The 23,303-nt window shown below is 31.0% G+C and overlaps 1 protein-coding gene and 2 long non-coding RNA genes across 4 annotated transcripts in view; all 3 read right to left on the bottom strand.

Moving 5' to 3' along the window:
* Nucleotides 1-1,678: 1,678 nt before the first annotated feature.
* On the bottom strand, nucleotides 1,679-2,704 carry LOC123260720. The gene is made up of 3 exons (XR_006508497.1): nucleotides 2,225-2,704; nucleotides 1,928-2,127; nucleotides 1,679-1,842 (listed from the first exon to the last, which is right to left on the bottom strand). It is a non-coding gene; the product is annotated as an uncharacterized LOC123260720 (long non-coding RNA).
* Nucleotides 2,705-7,030: 4,326 nt separating this feature from the next.
* On the bottom strand, nucleotides 7,031-9,575 carry LOC123260566. 2 transcript variants are annotated; one of them, XM_044721726.1, is made up of 5 exons: nucleotides 9,434-9,575; nucleotides 9,006-9,315; nucleotides 8,748-8,925; nucleotides 8,302-8,669; nucleotides 7,031-8,227 (listed from the first exon to the last, which is right to left on the bottom strand). In XM_044721726.1, the coding sequence occupies exons 3-5, from the start codon at nucleotides 8,903-8,905 to the stop codon at nucleotides 7,986-7,988; spliced, it is 768 nt and encodes a 255-aa protein (XP_044577661.1). In that variant the 5' UTR covers nucleotides 8,906-8,925; nucleotides 9,006-9,315; nucleotides 9,434-9,575; the 3' UTR covers nucleotides 7,031-7,985. The 2 variants fall into 2 exon arrangements, 1 of the variants encoding a protein (XP_044577661.1); XR_006508472.1 differs by having other exon boundaries at nucleotides 9,470-9,570.
* Nucleotides 9,576-20,189: 10,614 nt separating this feature from the next.
* The window catches only part of LOC123260426, a 14,102-nt gene continuing 10,988 nt past the window's right edge, over nucleotides 20,190-23,303 (bottom strand). Inside the window, exon 4 of the long non-coding RNA XR_006508458.1 lies at nucleotides 20,190-20,298. This is a non-coding gene — a long non-coding RNA (uncharacterized LOC123260426). The remainder of the gene's footprint in view (nucleotides 20,299-23,303) is intronic.

Genomic DNA, 23,303 nt, shown 5'->3' with positions numbered 1-23,303 from the left:
ATTTGAACATTCAAAAATCATAGGCATGACACATAGATATTTTCTTACTGTACTGCAGTAAAAAATAAATGCATAAAAATTTGGAAAAAAGCAACTTGAAATCAAAAATGTTTAACTTAAATGTTTTATAATTTGTTGTGAACGTTTTTTTTTACACATTTGTGGTGAAACAATATTATTCCCATACTTATATAAATCTAATTAAATTTTATGAGAATAAAATTTTTAATTTTTAAATAAATTAAATCAAATGTAAATGTGTCACTTTCTTCAGAATATTTTTTTTTTTAAATAAATTTTAAGACAATTTTATTTGAATCATTAATAAAGTGCAATAACAATTTATTTCATTCAAAAATTTTGAAAATCTTTTGTTTCGTAAGGATTTAGATTGGTTATCAATTTTTTAAGAAGTGGAAAATTGTGCTAGTACTTCAAAAAAAGAAAACATCCGCTAGCAAGTTTGCATTGAAAATTACAAAAAATTGAAGTGCGAGTGTTTTCATTCGGATGTTCGCCGAAAAAATTATTTTATACGTTTTTTAACGATATTCATGTAAATTTATTTACATATTTGTAGTGTGAAGATGTTATTCCCATAATTTTATAAATCGAGTTAAATTTTATAAAGAGAAAATTTTTTATTTTTAAATTTATTACATCAAATATAAATTTATCGCTTTCTTCTAAATAATTTTTCATCATTTAATTTTTGAAAATTTTTCTCGAAATATAAAAAAAGTGAATCAAAATAATTTATTTCTTCTAAGAATTTGAAAAATCATCCGTTTTATAAGGTTTAAAGTTGATCATTAATTCTTATAGAAGTGGAAAATTATACTAGTACGTCAAAGAAATTAAAACATCAGCAAACAAATAGTAAGTAAGTTAAAGATTAATTTTTATTTTCTATTTGTTCAACAGTTATAAAATATTACGTAAATATTCAACAACATTATTTTTGTTATCGCAGTTACAGTTTGCATATCAAGATGGTTGTGAGGTTTATCGAAGCATGCTTAGTCAGTAGAGCATGAAGGCCAGTCTGTGCCAGCTAATTGCCGCATAGCATGATCCATTAACTCTCACATTTTCCTTTTCTACACATAGCTTCACGGTTGGAACGCTTTCACGTAGCTTGAGTTAGCCAGCATTATTTATATTTATACAAATATAATTTTTACAAATATAAATAATGCTGTGAAGCGGGAAAGAATAGGAGTTACGTTAATTATTACGTGAAGCGTTCCACATTCACGTAACAGGATATTGGTAGGAAAGGATTGAGAAAAGAATGTGGAGAGGATCATCTTAATGTGAGTTTATAGAATATGCGAGAAAAAATTATTAGATAGCTCGGACTGGGATTCGAACCCAGAACCTTCCGAAGACATGTCGGCTACTCTACCATTTGAGCTATCCGGTCTATACTAAATTTCTTTTCGCTTATTCTACATACATTAAGCCACACCGTCCATCTTACGGTAAGCATTTTTATAAATATAAATAATGCTGTGAAGCGGGAAAGAATACTCTATGTAATAAAATATATTATACTATATAAAAGAATAATTACACATTACAGCTCTCGCTGGGTTGCTTTTAGTTATAATAATTTTTTTTTTTAATTTCAGTTTCGGAACTATCATTCTCTTTATTTTCATTTAGCCGTTTGATGTTATTTTTTTTTGAATTTTTGGTTCCTTTAATTTGACTTTTTTTGACGCTCGATAACGTTCGTCACTAAGAGTCTCGCTAATCCACGATTGCATGTCGACCAGTTTGGGGTATCTCTTGCACCTTCTTTCAATACATTGATTTTTTCACATTTCAAACATAAATCTGTAAAAATGAGAATAAATATTATATTTATTAATTTCAATGATAATCTTGGTTTAGATTTGTGACAAAAAATTCAAAGACTTACCTTGCACTTCTGTGACTTCCTGATCACTTATTAGGATTTTTACAACTGGAGCGTTTTTATCAAATCCCTACTGCAATCTTATACCCTTATCAGGCCACTTCATTCTTACTTAGCAATTTGGCTCTTTTTGAAATTTCTTCCTGGCATATGGCTTTGGCGAAATCACTAGCACTAACTTTTAAATTTGGTAGTACTTTTATCTGTAAATAAAGTCGGATTATTCGAATATTTTCAAAAAATGTCATAGATATTGAAAGCTTAACCTTTACAATCGTATTTATATCGTTAAGTAGTTACCTCGTTTGTTTTCGGGTCTGGAGCCGGTAGGTCGAAACTCGGTAGTTTTTCACTAGGATGCGACTTCATCATCTCGCAGACATTAGATTTTGCAGTCATTACTTGTTGTTGCAAGTCATCTACTAAATTATTTAAGCCATTATTTTTCTCCAAATCGTCAATGGAATCTTTCAATGATTTTATTATTTCGGCTTGAATTAAACATTTGCCGTTTAATTCATTTATTTCAGAACGCAAAGCCCAACTCTTAGCGTGAAAATCTTCAATTTTTGAAACGCCTGCAGATACCGATTTAATTATTTTGTTTGTAAGTACCTACGGAAATTAATAATTATCTTATGAGATCGAACTTTTTGAATGGTTATTTGTTTGAGACTGAAATAGTCTTGTTGATTGAACATTTCTGGGATTTCTACCTAAAATATTTGTGACATATACGACTAAGGCAAAGAAATAAAATTTTTTTTTTTTTTTGAAGAATGACTAATTTCTAGGCTCAAAATTTTATTCTCTTCACTCAAGAAAATCATTTTCTCTGAAATGTTATTCTTAGCTTCAGATTATTAATCTTCATAATATCTCGTATCATACTCGAAAACTATTTGTTCTCACTGGATATCTTTTTTGATACTATTATTTTAAATATAATTTCTACATATTTTACGGAATTGACAATCAATATCCTTGTGATCATTGAGACAACCAAATTTATTTTTAACATTAATTTTTGTGCTATTTCGTTGCAAAATACAATTTTGTATCATGTTTAAGCTCCAAACTATCATTAATCATATGAATGAATTTTAAATTGAGTTAAAATTAACTTTACAAGCTTTATAAAAATAAATCCAAGACGCCAAAGATCAAAATGATATTATAATACAGGAAGATTATAAATTTTTTTTTTCTCACCAAATTCGTTTTTGGAGCGTTGGATACAATATAAGTTGAACTGTGCTGCCATTGTTGTGTTTCACCTTTTAGCTATTTTTTATTTTACTGCCGTTGATTTGTTGACGACTCTCACTGTTAATATGTATGGGTCATTCCACCACCCTGATTAAGAAATCTCATTTGGAATGATTCGAAAAGACGCGGGTTTAATCATTTCAAATCATCCCAAATTGTCAGGATGATTTGACTTTCAAGCATAAATTTTACAACGAATCATTTTATATCATATCAAATAATAAAAAAATGTAATATTATTTTATGATTTAAAATGATTTGAAATGATTTCAACTTCCAAATCATTTTGAATAATATTGAATGATAAAATAATATTATAATTTCTGGTTTTCTAGATGATTTAAAATTATTTGAAATGATTTCAACTTCCAAATCATTTTGAATAATATTGAATGATAAAATAATATTGAAAATTCTGGTTCTCAGATGATTTAAAATTATTTGAAATGATTTCAACTTCCAAATCATTTTGAATAATATTGAATGATAAAATAATATTGAAAATTCTGGTTCTTCAGATGATTTAAAATTATTTGAAATGATTTCAACTTCCAAATCATTTTGAATAATTTTGAATGATAAAATAATATAGAAATTTCTGGTTTTCAGATGATATAAAATTATTTAGCATAATTTAAACGTTCGAATCATTTTAAATAATATTGAATGATAAAATAATATTGAAAATTCTGGTTCATCAGATGATTTAATATTATTCGAAATGATTTCAACTTCCAAATCATTTTGAATAATATTGAATGATAAAATAATATAGAAATTTCTGGTTCTTCAGATGATATAAAATTATTTAGCATAATTTAAACGTTCGAATCATTTTGAATAATATTGAATGATAAAATAATATTATAATTTCTGGTTTTCCAGAGGATTTAATATTATTTGAAATGATTCCAACTTCCAAATCATCTTAAATAATACTGAATAACATTGAAAGCTCGTTTGGGTAATTTTAAATTTTATAAATTTCTTTTAATATTTTCGATCCCAGAGTGATCATAATCATTTAATTGTTATTAGTTTGATAAATAGAATGGTAATGAAGGTGTCGTTATAGGGATACAAAAGATTGAATTGTCATTGTTACATAGGTATAATCTTATTTTTATTGAACCTCAAAACTATTGAGTTGTAGACATACATAGTCAGTCATAGAAATCAAAAGATAAATTTTCTACTCTAATAAATACCATTTTTTGATACTATTTTTTTATATCTATAATTGTAAATTTATTTTCCCACTCTTTTATAACAAATATATGTTCAAAAATATCAAATTTTTCTACTGCAGCTACTGTTACCTTTACGTAAACTTGATCATGTCGATTATAAAAGCAATGAATCTTAGCAATTTTATTGTTATCTAAGTAGACTGTTGTGTTGTTTGTTTTATTGCCTTTAGTATAAAGTGTACCATAAAACACTACACTATTATAAATACATCGGGTATAAATTTGTTCCTCTTCTGGTATTACGTTTTTAACATCATTTTGTATTAATAAAACCCCATCGTTGGTTCTGATACAATTTGTTATTTCTTTTTTTATCTAATATCGCTTTGCAAAATTGCCAAGTAGTTTCGTTTGAAGCCGTCGAAAGTTGACCTCTGAACATATTGTCCCGTAAACACCGGTTCGCCATTTGATTCATGATCCCTTTAGGACTTGTGACTTTTCTTGTCATATCTCATAGTTCACGGAATAATATGTCCTTCTTGGTACTTTTTTAAGATCCTATATCCTCCTACTACATTATCTCCATTTAAAAGTTTATTTGCAGATTTTGAATCTATATTCTTTTCATTATTCCATGTATCCTTATTTTAATTCTGGTTATTCGTTTTATCGTATTAATTGATAAACTTGAATTGATTCCTACCAAGACCAAATCATTATTCATTTTTATTTCGTGCAGTGCTTTGTGTATAACCGTCTATTTTTGTAACTATTCAAATAGTGCCTATTCTGTCTTTAATATTTTTCTTTTCAGTATCAAATTATTTTTGAGGGTGAAATAATATTTAACTACAACAGATATTTTTTCAAAAATTATCATTATTTACATGGTAGTAATTATTTTAGTCAAAGTAATAATAAAAAAAATAATGACAATATTATTTTTGATGGGTTGAACTTACTCATATGATTCTGCTCGTTTGTATCTCATGATATATTTATTGTTGTTCATTTATTTCAGATTTTTATATGTATTACCTTAAAAATTCACCATACATTTCAACTTTAGGGAAACTCGAAAAAGACATGGAATTTAAAAAATTATATACATACCTGGGAAGGTACATTTCTAATGTAAAAAGGTCAAAAATTGAAAGAAAAATGGAAAAGAACAGCAAGAAAAAAGTAGAAGAAAAAAGTAATGACGAAGTAGAAGAAGAAGAAAAACAGGGAAAAAAAAGAAGAAGAAGAAGAAGAAGAAGAAGAAGAAGAAGAAGAAGAAGAAGAAGAAGAAGAAGAAGAAGAAGAAGAAGAATCTATAATTCCCAGAAAAAGAAAAGTAAAAAAGAAAGATGAAGAAATTTCAGACAAGGAACTGGAAGAACTATTAAAAAATCAATATATTGAGTCAATGGAAAATGAAGAGAAAGATTATGAAGAAGCAAGCGATGAAAGCAATAGTAAGATGTAACAAAAAATTACTAATAAAAAGTTTATTACTAAAAACAATTATGATGTTGTGACATTATTTTAATATCTCTTATTAATTTCCTCAATTTGATGTCTCCTAATTATAGGTCCTAATCATAACTATTAAGTTATCCTTATAATTGAATAGTAATTTCTTTTATAGTTTTCGATAATTTCCTTTTATTTTTAATTATGAAATATTATTTTCTGATTCTAGTATAAAAGATGTCAAATGCTTGAATTATTCCAAAATTTTTTTAAATATTAAATAAGGACTTGACAATTTTAATATTATTTTTTCATTTAATATAATTAAAATAATTTAATTTGATAAATTATTTCTAATAATAATGTCGAAAAAATAATTTAAAATTAATAGAAATTAAATTTCAAGTTATTTTGAATTAATTTAAATCATAATTTTACAATTTTTAAGTATTTAAAATGAGTAATTTTTAAGTATTCAAAATGAGCAATTCTAAATCATTTCGAGTTATTTTAAGTCATAAAGTTATGGTTCAAAATTATGGACAGCTAAGAATTTTGAATCATTTTAAATAATTTCAAATAATATAATTATGATTTAAAATCATATACTACTAAAAACTTTGAATAATTTTGAATAATACAATTATGATTCAAAATGATTCAGAACTAAGAACTTTGAATCATTCTGAATAATTTTGAATAATAAAATTATGATTTAAAATTATTCAGAACTAAGAATTTTGAATCATTTTGAATAATTGTGAATCATAATTTTGTGATATCATACAATATGAAATTATTAAAATTTTTCGAATCATTCCAAATCATATTTCTTAATCAGGGCAAATAAGAACATTTTTACGAGGCGACCCTCGCGGATTATGTTTAAAATTTATGGAGGTGTTCTCTATCATAAGACAAAAATTCCCTGAGAGTTTTAGCTCTTAATACGCAGCGGTCTTGAAGTTATGATTTTTTGAAATTTTGGAAAAAATTTTTTTTCAACTTTTTCGTCAATTTTTCTGATATGAAAAACATTTTTAAACAAAATCGACAAACATTGTATTTTGTAGGAAAAATTCTCAGCTTTTGAATGAAAATATTTATTTTTTCATAAACTCATCAAAAGACCCTTAAAAATCGAATTAAAGTAGAAAAATTGATTTTTTTTGGTGTGCAGCCCAAAATTCTTCAAATTTGAATTTTTTTCTGAAAGCTGAGAGTTTTTTACACAAAATATAGCGTTTTGCCGATGTGCATGTTTTTTGTTTCGTCACAATTAAATTAAACGCAAATTCATTATAATTAAAATACTTTTATTTTTGAACTTTTTTGAAATGTGGACACAGTTTTAATGAAAGCATAACCAATTTCATCTTTTAAAGGCACAAAAGTGTATAATGACTGTGTACCTTTCACCGTTTTCGATTGAGAATATCGTACGTCTAACACATTTTTTTTTATTAAATAATCGTCATTAGCTATGAAAGTAAAGTCAACGCTTGTAAAATTTTTCGTTCCCCAGGAAAACAAATCTTGTGGTTTCAGTATATGCTCTTTATTGTTCATTTGTAATGAAGCTCTAGCAGCATATCGTTTTAATGAACCCGCAAGACCATCGCATGGTCCTTTGCCATGGGCAGTTGCAAAAAAATGCCACTCAGCGTTGATTTCGAAGTCAGCATAATGATAACATAAGTTTGTAAATGCTTTCTTGTTTTTGAATTGTTGTGGAGCTCCATCAGAGAAGTAAAAAATCGTATTGATGACAGCAAACTTCTTTTTAAGAAAGGCAATCAATTGCTCTTGAAATAAATAAATTAAAACTGTGTCGTGCTTAAGACAATCTGAAATACCAACAAAGCTCAAATGCTTAATAGTATCATTTTCGTTATAATAAATCACCATTGGAAATATAGTAGCTTGATCATTATTCCAATGAAAGCCTTGAGCTCCTTCCTGCACAACGAATGCATAATTTTCCGCAAAGTCAAATACTACGGCGAATTCCCCGCTCTTTAAATTTAGTTTTGTATCAGAAAAAAATCGACTTTGTGTTTTCGCAATAAAATCATGTTTCAAAAGCTTATCAAGTTGCGTCACTAAAGTCTCGATGAAGTCTTCGGAATCTGAAGTAACATTCACAATAGTACAACGGTCTGTTGATGTCCACATTTTATATTGGATTTCATTAACATCAGATTCATAAACGACACACGAAAATAATCAGCGATTTCTTCATTATTTGGACAACTATTGCACATTCTGGAAAAGCACGATTCTTTTGGATTGTTACAAACTAATTTATTTAATAAATTTTTGTAAATTGGCTGAGATTCTACAACCCAGTCAGTGTTTTTCGCAAATTTTGGAAAATTACATCCTAAATGGAATAAATGTAATAAGATTAATAACTAGTTTTAGTATAATTATAGAGAATGTCAAATACACAAGTACCTTCTAACATCAATTTTACATTTTGATGAATAGTACAAACACATACGACATGTGTAGTTCGATTTCCATCACAATCCTTCACAGATTTAAAATCTTTCATGCCCGCTAATTGTTTTGAGTTTTCTTCGCTTTCATAAAAATCAATGACAAGTTTTTTTACATCTAACTTAAGCAGCTGATTGCCTGGAACTTTTGTGGGATTCAAAGTATTAGTAGTCATTTCACCAGAGTCTAAATCAACATTCTCAGATTCACTGATATCATTTTTAAGATTCAGTACAATTTTTCGAGAACAGTTAAATTCAGATGCTATACGACTGACTTCCCAACTGTCGGGTAAAATTGAAAGCAGCTTCTTTTTTATTGATCTGTAAAGCAAACGATCGATTGTATTAATATGAAAAAATGAGAATATTTTGAAATGATCGATTGTTATAAAAATTTACTTGTCACTTTCAGCGTTATATAATTTCTTCACTTTAGCTATCATGAAACAATGATCTTGATTAATCTTTCTGTAGGTAGATTCAGGTACTATTCCAAATTGTGATTGGAACTTATTCTCTAGGGCAGTATAGCTCTCATCAAGTTTTTTTAACTCCATAATTTTTTTCAGAATATAACCTTAAATTAAACGCATAGAAAAATGATTAAGTAAGTTTTCACTCAGTAAATGAAAAACTTAATCAATAGAAAATTTTTACCTGTCTTTTTCAATAAGAGGAATTTTCAAAAATCGCTTTAAAGAATGATCATTGTAATCACATAGATTGTCGCTAAAATTACTGACAGTTCGAGATAAACTGCTTCCTTGAGTACAAATTTCAGCTGATATACTCAGACTTTCAACACTAATTTGACTTGAAATAATTTCCTCTTCCTCTGATGCCGGCGGAATATATTCTTTGACACGGAATCGACAACGCACACATAACATTGAAGTGTCATCTAAGTCAGGAAATTTCCAACGATCTTCGTCGGGAAATTTTCTTAAATCTTTAACTCCTTTTTTATCTAAAAGTTTCGTTTAACTAGATGTCAAAAGTCAATATTAAACACAAGGCCATTAATTTAATTGGTTCTACGTAGAGGTTATACATAAGAGGTCAAGTGGACTGTATTAGTTACTTACGTGACTCATTGAATGGATTAACAACAATTTACTGACCGTATACGTTTACTCATGGCGATGAAATATCAAAGTAACGCAATAATTATTACTTAAAAACTTGAGCAATTATATTTTTGTTAAGAACAAACGATCTGAAAAGAAATCGCTCAAGAAAGATGTACCTGAAGTTCCGATCGTTTTTTTATGAACGAAAATAAAAAAAAAATTTTTTTTCTTTTGAAACTGGAAATGGTTTTTCGGCTCCAAATAAAAACAAATAGCCCTAAAAATGATATATTGACTCCTCTAAAAACCGAAACTACCCTTACAGCCACCCCGAAGACTTGAGAGTTTTTTTCAAAAATTGTAAAAAAATCCTTGCGAGGGTCCTTGGAAGCTGCCGATTTTTAAGAGTACTCCTAGTACCCCCCACATAATACGATAAATCATAAGGCTGCTAACACCCCCGGAACTACCCCTCCAGACACCCCAAAGACTTAGAGGTTTTTTTAAAAATTCTGAAAAAATCCTTTCAAGGGTCCTTGGAGGCTGCCGATTTTTTAGAGTACTTCTAGTACCCACCCACAAGATATAAAAAATCATCAGGACGCTAACACCCCCGGAACTACCCCTCCAGCAACCCCAAAGACTTAGAGTTTTTTTTTTTAAATATTAAAAAATTCTTTCAAGGGTCCTTGGAGGCTGCCGATTTTCAAGAGTACTCCTGGTATCCCTCCACAAGATATAAAAAATCATCAGGACGCTAACACCCCCGGAACTACCCCTCCAGCCACCCCAAAGACTCATAAATTAAAAAAAAATAAAGAAAAAATCCTTGCGAGGGTCCTTGGAAGCTGCCGATTTTTAAGAGTACTCCTGGTATCCCTCCACAAGATATAAAAAATCATCAGGACGCTAACACCCCCGGAACTATCCCTCCAGCCACCCCAAAGACTCATAAATTAAAAAAAAATAAAGAAAAAATCCTTGCGAGGGTCCTTGGAAGCTGCCGATTTTTTAGAGTACTCCTAGTACCCACCCACAAGATATAAAAAATCATCAGGACGCTAACACACCCGGAACTACCCCTCCAGCCACCCCAAAGACTTAGAGGTTTTTTTTAAAAATTCTGAAAAAATCCTTTCAAGGGTCCTTGGAGGCTGCCGATTTTTTAGAGTACTCCTAGTATCCCCCCACAAGATATAAAAAATCATCAGGAGGCTAACACCCCCGGAACTACCCCTCCAGCCACCCCAAAGACTTAGAGGTTTTTTTTAAAAATTCTGATAAAATCCTTGCGAGGGTCCTTGGAGGCTGCCGATTTTTTAGAGTACTTCTAGTACCCACCCACAAGATATAAAAAATCATCAGGACGCTAACACCCCCGGAACTACCCCTCCAGCCACCCCAAAGACTTAGAGGTTTTTTTCAAAAATTCTGAAAAAATACTTTCAAGGGTCCTTGGAGGCTGCCGATTTTTTAGAGTACTCCTAGTATCCCCCCACAAGATATAAAAAATCATCAGGACGCTAACACCCCCGGAACTACCCCTCCAGCCACCCCAAAGACTCATAAATTAAAAAAAAATAAAGAAAAAATCCCTTCAAGGGTCCTTGGAAGCTGCCGATTTTTTAGAGTACTCCTAGTACCCACCCACAAGATATAAAAAATCATCAGGCTGCTAACATCTCCGGAACTGCCCCTCCAGGCACCCCAAAGACTTAGAGGTTTTTTTTAAAAATTATGAAAAAATCCTTCCAAGGGTCCTTGGAGGCTGCCGATTTTTTAGAGTACTTCTAGTATCCCCCCACAAGATATAAAAAATCATCAGGACGCTAACACCCCCGGAACTACCCCTCCAGCCACCCCAAAGACAGAAGTTTTTTCAAAAATGTTTTTTTTTTTTTTTATTGAAGATTTAGTCATTATGTGATGGTGTTAGCCGAGCCAAAAAATTAAGAAACTTGCAAGTTACAAGACCATTACGCTCCATGTTTATGCAATGTTAATTAATTTTTTTCACATTGGTTGTTTCTTAATTCTTTGGTCGTTGCCCAGGACACGCCACGAGGAGGCCACTATATATTTAATAAATGATATTAGTATTCAATTTGTTCAATCGATATGCGTCGATCGAACATTACTTATATCTTTTATTAAGTGTCCCACCCGATCTCCTATCTTTATTTTAAGCTGTTATCGACCGTCTTTGATGTATATTTCCTAATGATTCATATTTTATTTTTACGTTTATTGCTAAATTTCAAAATGAAATATCTCAAGGAAAATATACCCTAGTCGCATTACTGCTGACCGAATTTTCAATTAGGTACATCTTTAGTTATTTTTCTATATCAAAAAAGTTGTTCTTAAATTCCTTATTGTTAATACCCAGAAAATCAGTATTCTTAGTCGCATCACTGCTGACCGAATTATCAATCAGGTACATTTTTACTTTTTTTTTTTATTATTTATTAGTTTCAAATGTCATACTTATGCCTTATAGATACAAGGCGCATTGGCGTTTATTAGTAATAGATAAAAAAGAATATACTTTAGAATTGATTGATCCTTACGAAAGAACAACAGATGTTAAACGAGTTTTGAAATCGTTCGTAACGTACACAAATGAGTGTAATGACAATTCATCATTGAAACTAGCAAAAGATAAGGAATGGACAATGAAAGATGAAAGGAATCAGCCGGTTATGCAGATATATGATACATGGAATTCAGCAATATATATTTGTTATTTTATACGGTGTGTAGGATTAAATGTAAATATGGATAGTACTTTTGATCCAGATGTATTCAGAAAAGAAATAGTTGAATCAATAACGAAAAATTCAGAGAATTTGAAAACTAAATGCATATTTTGCTTGGAAGAAGATGAAGATGAGAAAAATAAAAAAAATTGCACAATATGTAAACGATGGCTACACTTTAAATGCATAAGTTATGACCAAGTGAACTCTGACGACGAAGAAAAGTTGAAAAATAAAGAATTTGATTACGATCCGTTTACGAACAAAGAATTAATATATACTGTACTTCAGGATGTAAAATATCAATGCCGAGCTTGTAAAAAATATTTAAACAGTTTTTGTATAAGAAAAACATAGATAACTAAGCATTAAACGATAGGAATCAATTGCAGTTATTTCTAAGTTCAAAACAAGCGATTGATTTTTTATTCCAAAGTTTCATAGGAATCAAAAAAAATTAAAACAAAAAATACTAGGACGACGGTTGACCGTAAAGGTCATCCCTGCAACTTCCCGCTCATTTTGTACTTGAGCGCTCAAAATTACACAATACCATTGGAGCTCTTTGAGCTCAAAAATATGATTTTTGTGTTATTTTGAGCTCTCCGAGCTTAAAACTCTAATAGCAGTTGAATGAAACACAATTTTTTGAATTTTCAAACTGTAATAACTTTTAATGAATGAATCGATTTTCACACGGTTGGCAGCATTCGACTTAGTTTTCGAAGCCTCATAAAGAATCTTTGAGTATGAATTGATCAAACTAGGAATTTCGGAATGATTCCGAAAAAACTTTTTTTTCGGTTTTCTTTCGACAACGATAACTCACGAATGAATCAACCCACTTTGACCGCACTGGCGGCAATCAACGTGGTCTCTTGATGTTAAGAGCTAATTAGTTTTTAAAATCGGTCGATAAAGCCATTTAAAATTTTGTGACAGGGAATTTGAATTCCCGCGGGACTTAATTTTGATTATCGTGCCGCGGTGAGTAGGAGCTACTCTTTACCTTCGGAGCGCGATGAAGTAGTTGTACGACTCGTCACCGGGTCGTATGTATCGCGGAGTCCCCACCGCTGTCCCCGGAAAATGAAGCGCGGGAGCGAAGTTGGAGAGCACGAGCAGAGGTTATAAAAACGCCGGGTGTTGTGTCAAGACCCTCTTTCTTCCTGCAAATTTTGCGAGTACGTTAAGTAACTGTGTTCCAGCGTGGGATAATTTTCTAAGACAAGTAAGTAGTTGATTTCTTAAGGCTTCACGAATGGAACGAAGCGATTAAATTTTATTGTCTGGTATTTTGTTAAAAATTACTTGTCGTTAGGCCATTTGGCTGACGATCTTCGTCTTATTCGAAATATTTATTTACTGGAATTTCTAGGATAAATTGATCGAGGATAAGATCGGGAGCTGGGTGTAATTTGGAGATACGAGTTTCTGGAGCCTTGGAAGTCAGTAGGTACAGTGAAGCCGATCCCGTCATTTTCTTTCTACTGGGAAAAGATTTCATCGCTGGAGTACCGGTTTCAGTTGTCAGGTATTCTAAGTTATTTTAGGCCAAATTAATTAATAATCTAATTAAGAGGCCAAAATAATTAAATTTAATTTCTTGAGCGGTCATCTTAGTATTAGCAAGTTTTGTACTTTAGAAATTCATGCGCCAAGGTCATTTAGCTAGTTTTTGTTATTGGACATTTATTTTAAAAGAATGAGATTAATAGTTATTTGTGAATTTACTGTAGATAATTTAATCAGTAATTTATTATAGGCCTGCTGGCTATAATAAATTAATTTAGTTAATAATTTTCGAGATATAAAGAAAAGTAAATTGGAATAAGAAATAAAAATGCGTAATTAAGTCAGTGAAGGTCATTCTAGAGAGTTCTATGGCTGAGAAATTTTGTTAAGACGCTTAGGATTATAACAGTTGATATTTAGAATTTTTTTGGGAAATTAAAGTAGTTAATTTAGCGAATGAATTTATTAAGAAATTTATTGAGTTTAAGAATAATTGATTAGAGAAATTAGCTAAGAAGAATTGATGAATCTAGTAAATTTAGAAGATGAGTAATGAACTTTGTCAATAAAAGTATTTAGTGGATTTTGTAAAGATTATTAGTGGAGATTGAGAAATAAAATAAATTAGTGAGTTTAGTAGAATAAATTGATTGATAATTTTAGTTGAAAATTTAGTTAAGTAAGTTAAAAATGAATTTAGTTAAGTAAGATGGATTAATGAATTTAATGAATTAAAATTGAAGGTCGGAATTTTGTATTAAGAAATTGTTGGGCGTAATTTTGGTAAATTTGGAGAATACGAAGTTTTGGGATATAGTTTTATTGGTAATTAAGATGTATGAATAATGAAAGAATTTTGAGAAATGAAGTTAACGTCCGGTGGATGATTTTATATGAAATTTAGTAAGATTATATGGTATTCCGTCAGTTGGACGAGGGTTAAGGAATTAAGAATCTAGATGCGTAATGGTCTATGATTAAATTTAGAAATTAGGAATCTAGATGCGTAATGGTCTATGATTGAATTAGGAAATTAAGGATAGATGCGTAATGGTCTATGTAGAGTTAAGAAATTAAGAAGATAGATGCGTAATGATCTATAGTTGAAAGAATTTAAGGATATTTAGTTGTAAGTTTTGGCAAGTGCCTGCGTAGGTGAGAGGTTCTCACAATTAAGTAATTGATAAGTTAATTTTAAGGGTAATATTATTAAGGAATTTTGTTAAAATTAAATTGTTTAAATTAAATAAATAATTGAATTGTTAATTGTTAATAATTGTTTCTCAGTATTAATTTTTCAGCCTTTCTCAACTTCTCACGACCCGATCTTTCCTTCTCATGCTCCCCGGTTTCTGGGACACCGAGTATAAAATCCCAGAGGCGCCCTTTTCAAAGAGGAAAGGGGTGACCAATTGGACAGGGCTAACCACCCCGTTACAATTTATTCCAAAAAAACAACATTTGGAAAAATTTTATTTTGTACTTTTTTTGAAATTTCTCAAAATCAACTGGTCCGAATCGGTCTGAAGTGTATTCAAAATCAAAGTTTGGTCAAGCCTTCTCGAATGGCGCCAACCGCGATGAAACCAGTCAAGCCGTTCAAAAATTATAAAAGGGTTACATACACATATACATGTATATATGCATATACACATACAAACATATAGATGTCATTGCGAAAACATTCACAGAAGCTTCCTAGTGTATAAAACTGAGTCTTTAACTTAATACAAAAACGTAATTTGTGCAGAACTTGATCAGTGATTCAATGACTAAGACTATTAAACTTATGCATAATAAAGAAAAAATAAGCTGTTTAAAGGAAATTTTCATACATAATTCGGTCAGCAGTAATGCGACCAAGAATAAATTATCTGTGCAAAAATTTTCATATCGTATAGGGATTTTTAGCACTAGAAATTTGCTTTTTCCTTAAAATTAAATTTAAAAAATTACAAGAACACTGTAGGTGTAGAATTCGGTCAGCAATAATGCGACCAAGAATACTGTTTTCGTAGGTATTAACAATAAAAAAATTATAGAATAACTTTTTTAATAAAAGAAAAAGTAAAAATGTACCTGATTGATAATTCGGTCAGCAGTGATGCGACTAAGAATACTGATTTTCTGGGTATTAACAATAAGGAATTTAAGAACAACTTTTTTGATATAGAAAAATAACTAAAGATGTACCTAATTGAAAATTCGGTCAGCAGTAATGCGACTAGGGTATATTTTCCTTGAGATATTTCATTTTGAAATTTAGCAATAAACGTAAAAATAAAATATGAATCATTAGGAAATATACATCAAAGACGGTCGATAACAGCTTAAAATAAAGATAGGAGATCGGGTGGGACACTTAATAAAAGATATAAGTAATGTTCGATCGACGCATATCGATTGAACAAATTGAATACTAATATCATTTATTAAATATATGGTGGCCTCCTCGTGGCGTGTCCTGGGCAACGACCAAAGAATTAAGAAACAACCAATGTGAAAAAAATTAATTAACATTGCATAAACATGGAGCGTAATGGTCTTGTAACTTGCAAGTTTCTTAATCCTTTGGCTCGGCTAACACCATCACATAATGACTAAATCCTCAATAAAAAAAAAAAAACATTTTTGAAAAAAACTTCTGTCTTTGGGGTGGCTGGAGGGGTAGTTCCGGGGGTGTTAGCGTCCTGATAATTTTTTATATCTTGTGGGGGGGTACTAGGAGTACTCTAAAAAATCGGCAGCTTCCAAGGACCCTCGCAAGGATTTTTTCTTTATTTTTTTTTAATTTATGAGTCTTTGGGGTAACTGGAGGGGTAATTCCGGGGGTGTTAGCCTCCTGATGATTTTTTATATCTTGTGGGGGGATACTAGGAGTACTCTAAAAAATCGGCAGCCTCCAAGGACCCTTGAAAGGATTTTTTCTTTATTTTTTTTTAATTTATGAGTCTTTGGGGTGGCTGGAGGGGTAGTTCCGGGGGTGTTAGCGTCCTGATGATTTTTTATATCTTGTGGAGGGATACCAGGAGTACTCTAAAAAATCGGCAGCTTCCAAGGACCCTCGCAAGGATTTTTTCAGAATTTGTAAAAAAAACCTCTAAGTCTTTGGGGTGGCTGGAGGGGTAGTTCCAGGGGTGTTAGCCTCCTGATGATTTTTTGTATATTGTTGGGAAGTACTAGGAGTACTCTAAAAAATCGGCAGCTTCCAAGGACCCTCGCAAGGATTTTTTCTTTATTTTTTTTCAATTTATGAGTCTTTGGGGTGGTTGGAGGGGTAGTTCCGGGGGTGTTAGCCTCCTGATGATTTTTTATATCTTGTGGGGGGATACTAGGAGTACTCTAAAAAATCGGCAGCCTCCAAGGACCCTTGAAAGGATTTTTTCAGAATTTTTAAAAAAAACCTCTAAGTCTTTGGGGTGGCTGGAGGGGTAGTTCCGGGGGTGTTAGCCTCCTGATGATTTTTTATATCTTGTGGGTGGGTACTAGGAGTACTCTAAAAAATCGGCAGCCTCCAAGGACCCTTGAAAGGATTTTTTCAAAATTTTTAAAAAAAACCTCTAAGTCTTTGGGGTGGCTGAAGGGGTAGTTCCGGGGGTGTTAGCGTCCTGATGATTTTTTATATCTTGTGGGGGGAACTAGGAGTACTTTAAAAAATCAGCAGCTTCCAAGGACCCTTGAAAGGATTTTTTCATAATTTCAAAAAAAAACCTCTAAGTCTATGGGGTGGCTGGAGGGGTAGTTCCGGGGGTGTTAGCGTCCTGATGATTTTTTATATCTTGTGGGGGGATACTAGGAGTACTCTAAAAAATCGGCAGCTTCCAAGGACCCTCGCAAGGATTTTTTCATAATTTTAAAAAAAAAACCTCTAAGTCTTTGGGGTGGCTGGAGGGGTAGTTTCGGGGTGTTAGCAGCCTGATGATTTTTTATATCTTGTGGGGGGGTACTAAGAGTACTTTAAAAAATCAGCAGCTTCCAAGGACCCTTGCAAGGATTTTTTCTTTATTTTTTTTTAATTTATGAGTCTTTGGGGTGGCTGGAGGGGTAGTTCCGGGGGTGTTAGCCTCCTGATGATTTTTTATATCTTGTGGGGGGATACTAGGAGTACTCTAAAAAATCGGCAGTCTCCAAGGACCCTTGAAAGGATTTTTTCATAATTTTAAAAAAAAACCTTTAAGTCTATGGGGTGGCTGGAGGGGTAGTTCCGGGGGTGTTAGCGTCCTGATGATTTTTTATATCTTGTGGGGGGATACTAGGAGTACTCTAAAAAATCGGCAGCCTCCAAGGACTCTTGAAAGGATTTTTTCAGAATTTTTAAAAAAAACCTCTAAGTCTTTGGGGTGTCTGGAGGGGTAGTTCCAGGGGTGTTAGCAGCCTAATGACTTTTCGTATTATGTGGGGGGGTACTAGGAGTACTCTTAAAAATCGGCAGCTTCCAAGGACCCTCGCAAGGATTTTTTTAGAATTTTTGAAAAAAACTCTCAAGTCTTCGGGGTGGCTGTAAGGGTAGTTTCGGTTTTTAGAGGAGTCAATATATCATTTTTAGGGCTATTTGTTTTTATTTGGAGCCGAAAAACCATTTTCAGTTTCAAAAGAAAAAAAATTTTTTTTTTATTTTCGTTCATAAAAAAACGATCGGAACTTCAGGTACATCAGGAAAGAATCACAAAATGAAAGTAAATGGAGGGAGTTGTGAGCGCCATCTGCATGATAAGTGACGAAGTATAGACTCATTTTTTAATTAGGTGGTTCAAAATTTCTGAGTACTATAATTTTAGTATTAAAGAGAAAATTATATTACTTTTCTGAATTATATTACTGCATAGTGAATCTAACATTTAATTTAATTGTGACGAAACAAAAAATATGCACACCGGCAAAACGCTATATTTTGTGTAAAAAACTCTTAGCTTTCAGAAAAAAAATTCAAATTTGAAGAATTTTGGGCTGCACACCGAAAAAAATCAATTTTTCCACTTCAATTCGATTTTTAAGGGTCTTCTGATGGGTTTATGAAAAAATAAATATTTTCATTCAAAAGCTGAGAATTTTTCCTACAAAATACAATGTTTGTCGATTTTGTTTAAAAATGTTTTTCATATCAGAAAAATTGACGAAAAAGTTGAAAAAAAATTTTTTCCAAAATTTCAAAAAATCATAACTTCAAGACCGCTGCGTATTAAGAGCTAAAACTCTCAGGGAATTTTTGTCTTATGATAGAGAATACCTCCATAAATTTTAAACATAATCCGCGAGGGTCGCCCCGTAAAAATGTTCTTATTTGGTGGAATGACCCTATATTATTGTCTTCTTCAGTGTTGAGCTGCATGGCAAAAAAAAAAAATTATTTTTATGTTTAAAAATAATTTGACTGTAAATAAGTTACTATCTTCATTATCTATTTATTATTTTGTAAATATATATTTATAGAAAGCTTAATTAAAACTTTACCAAATCTTTTAACATTGTGTTTTTTCTCTAAAAAATACTTATAATATTTTATTAGAAAAACATTTTTACAACTTTAAGCAATTAAATAATATAAAAGCTTGTAATCACTTATTTTTCAATACCTTAAAAGAATTTTTTTTCATTATTTTGAATTTAACAAAGTTTAATTCATTAACATATGAAAAACTTGAGATTTACATCATTTTTCAAGGGAATTGACAAATTGTTGAAAAAATAATTTTTACAAAATTTTTTTCTAACTTCACTCCTTTAGGAGTTGTATAATGGTAGTCTATCAATAAAACGTATGGTAAGAAATTTTTTGCAGACATTGCTATGCGTGTATAACCGTGAACGCCTTACTTGTAAGTATACAAGAATTTCGTTATTATTATGGAGTTAAATGCATGAAAAAAAAATTGTTTAGTTATGGCAAAAATATGAACAATAGCTCATTCGATGCAGAATTAAATTTTGAGAAAGACAGTTTTTTTTTTCTTTTTTTTTTTTTTTTTTCAAATTAAAATTTCGATTTATTTATAACAAAAAACATAAGTAAATTAACAAATCTAAGTTTTTTTGTTAATAACTCAATAGCTATTATAAGTGATATCAAAAATCGGAAAGTAGATGCTTAAAGTAAAGAAATTTTCTGAAACTACGTCTCGACTCCTGAAAATCTAGTTTTATAAACAATCATTTTTAAAATTATTCTTGAGCCATCGATTTTTTGTCTTGATTCAAGCAATCATTAATAATGTCCTTAAATGTTAAATTGAATTAATTCTAAATATGCAAGCTTTTAAAAAATAAATCTAAGACGTCGAAGATCAAAATTAGATTACAATACAGGAAGATAATAATTTTTTTTTCTCACCGAATTATTTTTTGGAGCGTTGTATACAAGTTGAACTGTACTGTCATTGTGGTTCTTCACCTCCCTGTTGAAAATATCCAATAAGATCCCATCAAAAGCGACAGAAGCCACTTAGAAACCAATAAAATTTATGGGTTTCTGAGTGGCTTTTGTCGCTTTTGATGGGATCCTATTGGAAATTTTAAACAGGGCTCTTGGCTATTTTTTATTTTACTGTTGTCGATTTGTTGACATATCTCACTGTTAAGATCTATGTTATTGTCGTCTTCAGTGTTGACCTGCACGGTTAAAAAAAACCAATTAGTTTTATTTTTAAAAATCATTTGTCTGTAAATAAGTTACTAAGGTAAAAAACCCAGTTATTGACACTGGCCTGGTTGATTGACACTTGCAATTTTTTTCTAATTAAAAAAATAATTAATAAAATGTTCTCAAAAAACCAATTATCTCAAAATTTATATTTATTAACAGGCGAGACCATCTTTTTCTCGCTTTGCTCTCACGGAGTTCAACGGAACTATCTCTGTCGCACTCCCAACAGCAGAGCAATTGCAGTTTCGATTGGTTTCATGAAACGAATGAAATTTTCGAAAAAAACGCTTTGTGGTGAAATAGTTTATTAAATTATCTATTATCTCTAAAAAGGTTTTTTCAAAATTTCCATTCGTTTCGCTAAGCCGATTGAAACTGCAATCACTGGTCTCGGCTGTTAATTTATTAGAGGCGATTTGTATTATTTAATTAAAATGAAATTGCAAGTGTTAATAACTAGTTCAGTGTCATAACTGGGTCTTTTACCTTACTTTCATTATCTATTTAATATTTTGTATATATATATATATATATATATATATATATATATATATATATATATATATATATATATATATATATATATATAGCTGTATATACTCTGCCTTACCACCCGCTTCGCGTGGCATAAAATACATGCCAAGTGAAAGAAATATTAAATTATGTTATCTAGCTGCCTAATTATTTATCATGAACGGATTTTACGAAATTAAGACACCCTTAACTACTTAGGGTCTTATCGATTTATATGAGTTAAAATAATAAATAACACAGCTTTCCACATCACCATGGAGGTACTGTGTCGTACGATGCTTTCCCATTATTTTACATGGCGGGATCCCCAGTAGGCTCTACACCATGGATCGACGTGAGTGTCAATGCCATCAAGTTTAGAATTTGTTACACATATCAAATCTATATAAATATAGATTGGATATAAACAACTTAAACCTAGGCATCAATACTTCATGTCGTGCTAAATAAAAAAACAGTAATTTAACTTATATCTTTTTTATTAACTAATTCTAAAAGAACAATGGTTATAAATTTAAAACTATGAACTTTTACCATATTGCTATCATTTTTCTATTTTATCATTGTTCTTATTTTTTATACTGTTATTATTTTCATAGTTTTAAAATTTTTGATCACTAATTTTGTATATTAGAAACGTAAATTAAAATCCAAAACACATTGTTCATAGTTTTAGCTTCTTTTACAATAAACCTGAAAACTATTAAAATATATTATTTATTATATCTATTCGTTTTCAATCTATAAATGTATCCAATCAATTAACACTAAACAAAAATTGAAAGCTTGATAAACATTTCTTTTGTAACAGTAAAAAGAAATTATTATATAGATAAAATATTTAAAATAATTGAATTAAAACCATTCTAGCGGTAGATCCAAAAATTTTTTTAAATTTTAATATTTATTGATTGGATTACTGTTTATTTTCTGATTCTATCGATCTAATTTAAAGAAATTATTAATATAGTCAAAAATAGAAAATTAAATACTTAAAACTTCTTTATATACAACATTCTTCGTTTTTCCTATTGGTTGAAGAATGACCAAGCTGTCAGGTGAACTTACTCTTGAGCATGCCACGTATAGTTGGCCATGAGAGAAACAGTCATTTCTTAAATCAATACCAGTCATCTTTAAACTCTGCCCTTGTGCCTTGTTAATCGTCATGGCATAACAAACTTTGACAGGAAATTGCAGACGTTTAAATTCGAAGTGGTAATCTGATGGAATCAGAGGGATCCTTGAATGATTACAGTTTCTCCTTCATATTTTCCGGTGAAAATCATGGCTTCAATGACATTTTTGTGTAAGACCTTGACTTGAAGCCTGGTACCATTACATAATTTATGGCGGATTTAAATTGCGGAGCAACATTATTGGAGTGCCAATCTTGAGTTGAAGAACATGAGGTGGTATCCCTGGTGGATTGAGTGTGTGTAAGAATTCAACAGGATAGTGGACAGCTTCTTCATCCTCCAGTACTTTGTCCACCGATTCATATCTTACTTGCTCAGTTGGCAGTTTCTCCAGCAAACAGTTGTTAATACAATTGACTTGTTCATTGGTTGGTGTGAGGATGGCTCTCTCCTTTAACCATGAACTACAATTATCGCCAGCTTTGTCAATATTCGGGTATATTTTGTCAGTCAAGGTGATTAAATCTGGGACAGTTTCACAATTAATATAGGACACGTTTATTCGTCCGTCTTCTTCCGGAATTTGGCCATCACCTATATCAATCAGTATTTTTGAAAACTCTTCTGCTTTCGAATTTGGCTGAAGATGAACACGCATATTGATAGTCAAAGATAAAACTTTGACCGAAGGCCATAAAATTGATGACTTAATACAGGCTTTAACTTCATCTGCACGTGTTCCTCGTGGCACAACAGGCAAAGTTTGTCTAAAATCACCGGCCAAGAGAACAATTACTCCTCCCATAATTCGGTCGCAACCTCTAATATCTTTGAGCAATCTGTTTAGAGCTTCAATACCATTTTTGTGAGCCATAGTGCATTCGTCCCAGATAATAATTTTTGTTTCTCGCAGCACATGAGCCATATCACTCTGTTTAGAGATGTATTACAAAGTGGAGACTCAGAATAACCTAAATTGAGAGGTAATTCTAAAAGGCAGAGTGAGCTGTTTTACCTCCGGGTTCTAATCAAAGTCGCAGCAATTCCTGGAAGAAGCAACGGCTATAGCGCGATGTTTTTTCACTCCTGATTTTCGCAAGCAGTAAATTGATTAAAAACGTTTTTCCAGTACCACCTGGAGCATCAAGAAAATACATAACTGCCCAGAATCAGATATAATCGAATTTAAAATTTCATTGTAAACTTTTCTCTGTTCTAGATTTAATTTAGGAACATTTTCAGCTACAACTTTAGTTAAATAGATTTTGGTGTCGTAAGCCAATTCACGCAAATATTGA

The sequence above is a fragment of the Cotesia glomerata genome, linkage group LG3, assembly GCF_020080835.1.
Source record: "Cotesia glomerata isolate CgM1 linkage group LG3, MPM_Cglom_v2.3, whole genome shotgun sequence".
Classification (NCBI taxonomy): Eukaryota; Metazoa; Arthropoda; class Insecta; order Hymenoptera; family Braconidae; genus Cotesia; species Cotesia glomerata.
This window is presented reverse-complemented; position numbering and strand designations above follow the sequence as displayed.